This window comes from Monopterus albus, unplaced genomic scaffold, assembly GCF_001952655.1.
Source record: "Monopterus albus unplaced genomic scaffold, M_albus_1.0 scaffold198.1, whole genome shotgun sequence".
NCBI lineage: Eukaryota > Metazoa > Chordata > Actinopteri > Synbranchiformes > Synbranchidae > Monopterus > Monopterus albus.
In genome coordinates this window covers 739,540-748,351 of record NW_018128078.1, presented here as the reverse complement: position 1 = coordinate 748,351, position 8,812 = coordinate 739,540, and the positions used below count along the sequence as shown (strand labels likewise).

The window sequence follows — 8,812 nt, the reverse complement described above, 5'->3', positions numbered from 1 at the left end:
GAAGAGGAATAAATATACAGTGGGTATTGAAAGTATTCAGACCCCCTTAAATTTTTCACTCTTTGTTATATTGCAGCCATATGCTGAAATCATTTTTCATTTTTTTCCCTCAATGTACACACAGCACCCCATATTGACAGAAAAACACAGAATTTTTGACATTTTGACATGTACATTAATGAGGAAAAAAATGAACTTAAATGATTTTAGCATATGGCTGCAATATAACAAAGAGTGAAAAATTTAAGGGGGTCTGAATACTTTCCGTACCCACTGTATCTGATCATAAACAGTTGCTGACGTTAAACTGATTTAGATAATGAAATGCTGATTTTCTCAGCTGGCTGTCTGTTGCCCTCCTCACTAGATGTTCACCGTGATGCAGTTTTGTTGTTTGTTAACTGAAAAGAGGACGAAGAAGAAGAGGTGAAACTGTTAAGTTGTTCAGGTGTTTCACTGTGGTCACAGCTCTCAAGTTACATCCCCCTGAACAATGTCATGTCAGATGTGAAGACACTTAATGCCGCCCTAGTCTGTACCTTCTGCAGGGCGTCTCTGGCATCAGCAGCCTCTTCTTCAGCTCTCTGTTTGTCTAGCTGCTCTCTCTCCACCGCCCCCTACAGGAGGACAGAGACTAAAATATAGATTTTGCTTTGGGCAAATCTATTCCCAGGGTTCCTGCAGCTTTCATCAAGCTTTCATTTACAACTGTTGGGACCCTTTTTAGATCCCTTTGAATGCTGTTCCACATCCAGGTGTAGCTTTGAATTTGATGTGTAACAGGTTTCAACCAAACACTGAATGTTTTCAGTCCAGGTCTCATTAAACCTGCAGTCCCCATATTAGGTCAAAGACAGTAAAACAAAGAGCCCCTGATGGAAGACTCACTGTGTTACCTCATACAACACAACACACTCGCTGAATGTTCACCGATAATATGCCTGATGAGAGAAAGAACTACAACGTGGAGCCAACACAGCAGAGGTAGTGCTGCTGTGTCTCCTCAGAATTTAAACAAACACACATAAAGGCACGACTGAAGGTAATGTGGCATTACAAAAGTAACGTCAGCTTAACCTGAACATGATCAGTCACTTTTAAAATACATCAAAATCATATTTATGACGTTTAAACATTTTTTGGCCTAAATTTCAGATGATTCCAGACATTTTAGGGAAGAACTAAAAAGGAAAACTCCTTCTGTCACTCAGAGGTAAACCAGAGCAGTAGCTAGCTGTAGTGAACTGACCTATTACCTTCAGAGTCTGGATCTCCATGCGGTGGAGAGTTTCTCTCTCTGTCAGCTGCACGTTCTCCAACAGCTCAGTCTCTAGTCTACAACCAGACAGAAGTTCAACATGGTTCAGCAACTGACAGATGAAACCGCAGTTCCAGCAGCGGTTCATTAATAGGTGAAGAAGGTTCTCCAGAGAAACAAACCCACTCAGAGTACGTCACAAACAACTGGTTGTAATAATCAGTGTCTGGAGGTTTTGTCTGAGCAGTGCACTGATTTTCAGACTTCAAAACTTGTAAAAAACAGAAGAGAGTACCGCCTGCGTGTTTCTGTCTCCAGCTGTCTGTTTCTCTCCTCCTGTCTGTCTCTGTCTCTCCGCAGTCTGTCGTTCTCTCTTGTCACCTCCTCCTCCCTCCTCTGCACCTCCTCCACCTGCAGACGCAGTGAGGACGCTGCCTCGCGCTCCCTGAGACACAAACACATTTATCTCAAGTTTAACCGATGTATTAATGCAACTGCCGGCTCACCATTTACTCAGACTGGAGACACTGTAGTGATCTGAAGAGGTTGCTGCTTTAATTGAAGGCGGGGCACGTTCAGGCTTCTGTGCCTGAGGGTCTGACAGCTGAGCTTTGTACACACTGTTCTTCTTATTGTCCGATCACTGTGATGTCTGAGCTTCACTGTGCAGAGTTAAATCTTTAACATCTGGACATACCTTTAGGATTTTGTGACATCACAACTACATCTAAAACTAATTACTGTCCAAAATGAGACCTGGGGAAATTCGCTGACAACAGACCTATCAGTGAAGTCGACATCTAGTGTCCAGCCGTTAACCTTTGGAAACTAACAGCATTTGCATGTTCAAAGATTCTGGCTCTGTTATTGAGCGAGAGAGAGTTAGAAATAATTTGTAACAAGCTAAGTAAGTACTCCTACATGTGCTGAAACAAGAGTGGAGGGGGGTCTTTAAGTCTGGAGGAGGGGTGCTCAGACCATTTAAAGCTGAATTTCAAGGCTTCAGGTCTGTACATCTGGCTTTCAGAATACATTTTTGAAATGGTTATTGCTAATTACTATATTGTGTCCAATTGTCTCATCGACCAAATAGCGAAAAGAAAAACAAAAGTTGAGTATGTAAGTTACTTCAAGCTCAATGCTCTGCAATAAATCTGCAGAGGCAATTTGTTCAGATCACAGAGCAATTTGCCTATTGCTGCTGCTTTGCACCATTACCTACATAAATATTTAAATAAATTCTGTACAGGAATTGATATGATTTTTCAGTACAACCAACACTAATATACTACAGTAATGTCACAGAACATTAAAAACTGTTTAAATGCAAAAATACTAAAGAAAAGCTTTAAAAAAAAATTGAACTTTTAAGATTTTGATCACTGTCAAAACTGTGAATGTGTCCAGTGATCATAAGAGACAAAATTGTTTATATTTATCAACTACCTTCGTGTTTACTGTGTACCTGCTCAGTATGTCCAGAGTGTGTGTGAGCTCGAGCTGTGCGTGTTGTGTGTGTGCTTGCAGCTGCTGACTGTCATCCTCCAGCTGTTTCGTTCGGAGCTGCAGAGCCGTGTTCTCCTCACCAAGGGACCGCAGGGATAGCTCTGCCCCCTGACAAACAGATTTATTAACATCTTCATGACCTCTGAGCTGCAATGGAAACTACTCCTGTTGTGTGACCCACCTGCAGTTCCTCGTGTCTCCACTGGAGGGAACTCTCAGTGTGAGAGAGGACCGACAGCAGAGAGGTCAGGTCCAGGCTGAGGACACCGTCTGGGGACACACACAGAGGCCGACTGCTGCTGCTGCTACTCAGGACTCTGGACTGAACAAACAATTCCCTGAGCTCAGACTGGTTCATGTGTAAGGACAGCAGCTGTAACTTTTACTAAGTTCTCTTTACTGACAGATAGGACAGAAATCAGGAGTGCTCAGCTTGCAGCATAATACAACAATCAAAAGGTAAAATTTAAACATCAAGACTTCACTGATTCCTGGTGTAAAACTCACATTACTGCAGCACAGAGAGATACAAAGCTTAATGTCAAGGTCTGACAGCCTTCCACTTACAATCACATTACTGCAGCACAGAGAGATACAGAGCTTTCTGAATGAAACAAATGACATTAAAAAAAAACTATATTGAACATATACAGTACATTACAACAGCTCAGCCAGTGTCAGAGAACCAGGCCTTCACTTCACTTAGTAAATAAATTCAGCTGAATGTCAAGGTCTGACAGCCTTCTACTTACAGGCAGACTTTTAATGTGAAAAGGGTTTTGATGACAGCAGCTTAGCATTGATGAGCAGTACATGACTTCTGTTAAAGAGAAGCGCTAACAGGATGTTAATGCAGGCCATGAAGGAGCTGGTTGTTGGAAACAAACGGCCTCCCATGTTCCCTGAGGAGGAAACCTGCCCACCACAGTGCAGCGGTGTGGCTCACTGGGGGCATTTAATAGCTGGTGGACAACAGTGGAGTTCTATGGCACAGAGTGATGAGCTGGACCAGGGTCTGGACTCACAAAATTACGGTAAGGACACCACATTCACCAGTGCTGCTGGTCTCTGGACAGGATTAGTGTACAGTAACACAGACATAAAAACCACCGGCCTTAGGCTCAAAAATCGTGACAGCAGGACTCTGTACAGTCGCAGATCTCTCAACTGGTAACTGTGACATTCTCTCTTGTTTCTCTGTAAGAAATCACACTTTGTAAAAGAGGCCAGTAAAAACCAAACCTTGGGTTTACGCTTGACTCACCAGTCTGACCACAGCCTGACTGACAGATTGCAGGCTTCTCTCTGTCTCTCTGTGTTTCTCCACCTCTCGCTCCCTCTGATTCTTCTCAGCCTGCAGTGAGCAAGAGAGCTCTGCAATCCTAAGAACAGCATAGAGAGAGAGAGAGAGAGAGAAGTTTCCTGTCCGAACCTCCAGCAGAACAAATGTGGGAAACACATGAAGAAGAGGGACTCACTGTTCCTGCAGCTGGGAAACCTCATTCTCATGGAGCAGCTTTAGCTGCTCCTCCTCTTTGTGCTCCAGCTCTCCTAAGGAGAAGGTTCCCAGGGTGGAGGAGGAGATGAGAGGAGGCTCAGTGGGTGAGGAGTCCGGAGGACGGATGAGTGTGGAGGAGAGAGGAGGGGACAGGGAGAGGGGAGGGAGGTCAGAAGGAAGATGAACGGGAGGCACAGTGGAGGAGAGCAGGGGCTGAGGAGCACCGAGCCGCAGGCAGGAGGAGACAGAGTCGCAGCTGGAGAGGAGGGAGGAGGAGAGACGAGAAAACTGGGCTCGCAGCTGCCACAGGTCCCTGCCGACAGACACAGGCTGGTCAGACTACAGCATGTTCACCATGTTAAAACAAGGCGAGGCAGCTTTATTTATAGAACATTTCAACACAGAGGCGAATCAAAGTGCTTTACAGAAGCAAGGGAGACCAGTAACAGCATTAAAAAAACATTAAACCCAGAATAAATTCAGTGAGGTTGTCAGCCCTCAACCATGTGACCCACCATGTTAGTGCATCTTACTCATGACGTTAGAGAAAAGTCGTTCTGGGCCCCGAATGAGCCACCGGTGCTGGGACCACAGACACAGTATATTACAGTGAGTGGAACCATTAAAGCCTCCAGTACAAACACTCAGCCCCAGACCGAATGGAGTTCCTTCAACACACAGATGTGTAAATCACACTAAACCCTTTTTACTGGGATCTGTTATGACTGATCAGGCTCCTAATGCAACTGAGCTGTTTGGTTTCACTTTCAAGTGCCACCTGAGGACAGCCAGGGAAAATCAATAAACACTCTGCTGATTTGTTCCTGATGAGCCAACATAAACTCTATATTTGTCCAGAATGTGTCTGCCATGAGCCAACATAAACTCTATATTTGTCAAGAATGTGTCTGCCGGCCTGGTCATGACAGAAAGCTGCTCCCATGACAAAGACACAACATGCCGCTCACGTCTCGCTTTCAGTCTGGATTCCCACTCGGACGTACCTGTCAGCGGCGGTTTTCACACTGTGGCAGTGCTGTCTTAGAGCAACGACAGACCTCCAGACTGACAGCAACCGAGCCTGCTGCTGCCCCACATGACCGGACTGACACTACACACACACACGTACACACAAGGAAAAGTCACAATATCAGTCTAAAGGTGGTTCAATCTCAAAATCCACCACAAAACTAATTAAGTAAAAGTCAAATGCATTATTACCAAAGGATCAAAGTATTTGTTTTAGTGAGCAGAGGGTATTTGTGATGTATGAGGACTGTACAGCCTGACTGCAGTATCTGTAGACTCAGTACATTTACATCTTAGTATGTTTAGTACACTTACCCAAATAATTAAGATTTACACACTACTGATGATTAAACACTTTTTTTTTTTTACACTTTAGGTTAATAATCCTGCATAATGAGCATATAAACCTGTAAACGGTTTCTAACAATGTCACTGAAGGCAGATAATAAATGACAATATAGTAATACACAGCTTGAATATTGTACTACAGAATACTGTACATTACAAACCTTAAACGTGCCCTTAGCTCTACTTACAGCTACATTGTAGTCTGTTATAACCCAGTTAGTGCTGTACATTTTCATATGATTATTAAGGACATACGAGGAACTTAAAAGTATTACCAAATATGGCTGGATGGTGAAAAGTACATTTCCCTTTGCAGTGTAGTGGAGTACAAGTATTGAGTAACATAAAACAGTAATACTAAAGTGCCTCAACTTGTACCCAACTACTGGTACAAGTCAAAGGATAAAGTCAACAAAATAAAATACTAACTAAACTAAAACCAAACTGCAGACCTGCTTCTCTCTCAACCAATCAGACTCTCTCTGCTCCACCTCTTCCATAGCTCTCGTCCAATCAGCTGTCAGCTTCTGGAGGTCCTCCCTGAGAGCCTGGTTGGCCTGCTCTGATTGGCTGAGCTGCTCACAGAGGAGAGCATTGGTCTCAGCCAGACTGACCGACCTGGAGACAGAGAGAAAGAGACAGGTGAGACAGACACACCGAACCACAGACATACACACAAAGACAGGTACGACAGACACACACACCTCTGTTGTTCCTCCTCCAGCCTGATGAGGGCGCTCTCCAGAGAGTCGCTGTGTTCGTCTCTGATCCTCCGCTACAAAACAAACACACAACTGTATACCAGCACCTGGATTACTGCAGTGCTAATGTAATTCTTCAGTGCTGTTGGAGTAGTGTAGTGGTATTTGAGTCTGACCTCGGTACTGAGCAGTTGTTTGAGTCCATCCTGCAGCTGAAGCTCCAAACACTGACATCGACTTTTGTACTCCAACACCTGCAGTAACAGTACTGTCAGTACTACAACAAAATGATAACACTACAGTTAGTACTCCAATCTCTGCATTCATGTGGCTCTGATGTCGCTTTCAAAGATCATTAGTGAGGTAAGACGCTCCACACTGTGACACCACTGGACAATCACAGTGTTACAACAGACTCAGCTCAATTAAGAGAGTCAAAGACAAAATGGCTGTATAAATAAAAACATACCAATGATAGAGAGTGATGACCAGCCCTCTTCAGAGTACAGGACACAGTGATTCAACTTCAGATTTGAAACAGACCTTACAGATATTAGATAACCAGAGTCTAGCTGGAGCATACACTATGATGGGGCATTCAGGTCCAGCAAATCCCCACAGTAAATGACAGGTAGGAATGAGACAGCTGCCAAGCTTTTTCTGGTTTTCAGAGAGAAACCAGACTTACTTAGAACCTACACTGCAACCAGCCATCAGGGGACGATCAGCTTGTGGTGGCTTCACTTGTGCTTGTCTGAGCAAGATCACCATCATAGAGGATTTACTGCAGGACTGTTGGATTAGGCAGACTTAGCTTGACACAGGTGTTCCTAATAAAGTCACAACACCCTCACCTTGTTCTGCAGTCGGTGAATGAGCAGCGCTTGTCTGGCCTCCCTCTCCCTCCCCTCCCTCACCCTCCTCTTCCACTGCTTCTGCTCAGCCTCCACTTGCAGAGAGAGGGCGAGCGAGGGAGACACTAACTGGGACAGCTGGAGAGAGAGAGATGTAAAAGGTGTAACCCACCCTGATGATCACATGACCCCCCTGCCCTCTCCTTCCCCTCCTCACCCTGTCATTCAGGGCTCTGCTCCTGGACTCCAGCTCCTCTCTCTCTGCTCGACTCTCCGACAGCTCTTCTTGCAGATGGCACACCTCCTGTTTAAGCTCCGCCTTCTCCTGCTGCCAGCCAATCAGCAGCTCTGACTCCATGCTGACAGGTTGACCTGGTCTTCACTGATTCTGGAAGAAGACACGGTTTTTCCATCATAGAAGCCTACTGAACCGCGTCGAAGCGAAGTCACAGGTTCTGCATTTGTTTTCACTACCCTCTGCCCACTTTGGAGGGCGTTCCAGGGACTAAATGTCAGCACCTCTCAGGAGGTAGTACTAATGCTGCATTACGTTGGAAGCTCCCAGTTGGAAATTTAAACTGGAACACACCCTGAAGTCAGAATCTCTACTCAAAGTCAGAAGAACTACACCAACCCCACATTTAAAACCCAAGATGGCTCCACTGCAAATCAACAGTTGTAAAAGCCACAGTAATATATGATAAAGATAATCACCTTTATTGGCCAAGTATGTTATACACACAAGGAATTCGTCTCCGGTACAGCACCGAGGCAGCCATCTGCTGCACCAACTCGCACACCGATGGCAGTGCTGACCCTGCAAGGCGCTGCTCTGGGGTTCGGTGCCTTGCCCAAGGACACTTCGACATGTGGACTAGGGAAAACGGGAATCGAACAACTGCTCTACCTCTTGAGCGGTTTATGGTTCACCTTACAAACTCATCACGTTCACTGTGTTGGAGGTTCAAGGACTTGATGCTATGTCAACACTTGCCACTATTAATTAATCGCCTATTCATAAAGAACAGAACCCAGGCGGGCAAAATAACAGAAACACCTCATGACCACCGTCTGTTTTATAATTATAATTTACTTATATTTAACTCATTAGCTATTACTTTTTAGTATGTATTTGTATGTTTGTGAAGTTCTTACACAAACCACTGAAAAGCAAATTTTGTTGTACAGTATGCAATAACAATAAAGTGATTGATCGATCGCGCAGCATCATCACGTTAATAGTCTAAAATCACCACAACGAGCCAACTACATCTGAGAATTCCACTCTCAGCTAATGAACTACAGTGGGGCAAATAAGTATTTGATACACCGCCGATTTTTCAAGTTTTCCCACTTACAAAGAATGGTCAGTTCTCTCAACTGAGAGACAGAATCTACAAAAGAATTCCAGTAAATCACACTGTTAGATTTTTAAATAATTTATTTCCATTTTATTGCATGAAATAAGTATTTGATCACCTACCAACCAGCAAGAATTCTGGCTCTCACAAACCTGTTAGTTTGTCTTTAAGAAGCCCTCCTTGTTCTGTTTTGTTGCCTGTATTAATTGCACCTGTTTGAACTTGTTACCTGTATAAAAGACACCTGTCCACACACT

General features: G+C 44.3%; 1 protein-coding gene across 1 annotated transcript in view; it reads right to left on the bottom strand.

Moving 5' to 3' along the window:
* Nucleotides 1-8,812, bottom strand: part of LOC109970435 (trichohyalin) — a 24,223-nt gene that overhangs the window by 13,306 nt on the left and 2,105 nt on the right. Inside the window, exons 2-14 of the mRNA XM_020617987.1 lie at nt 7,412-7,582; nt 7,195-7,332; nt 6,517-6,594; nt 6,344-6,414; nt 6,092-6,257; nt 5,267-5,373; nt 4,243-4,575; nt 4,029-4,146; nt 2,946-3,086; nt 2,724-2,872; nt 1,554-1,703; nt 1,257-1,335; nt 540-617 (exon numbers count right to left, since the gene is read on the bottom strand). Coding sequence (XP_020473643.1) covers nt 540-617; nt 1,257-1,335; nt 1,554-1,703; nt 2,724-2,872; nt 2,946-3,086; nt 4,029-4,146; nt 4,243-4,575; nt 5,267-5,373; nt 6,092-6,257; nt 6,344-6,414; nt 6,517-6,594; nt 7,195-7,332; nt 7,412-7,552 — 1,749 coding nt within the window. The 5' untranslated portion in view covers nt 7,553-7,582. The remainder of the gene's footprint in view (nt 1-539; nt 618-1,256; nt 1,336-1,553; nt 1,704-2,723; nt 2,873-2,945; nt 3,087-4,028; nt 4,147-4,242; nt 4,576-5,266; nt 5,374-6,091; nt 6,258-6,343; nt 6,415-6,516; nt 6,595-7,194; nt 7,333-7,411; nt 7,583-8,812) is intronic.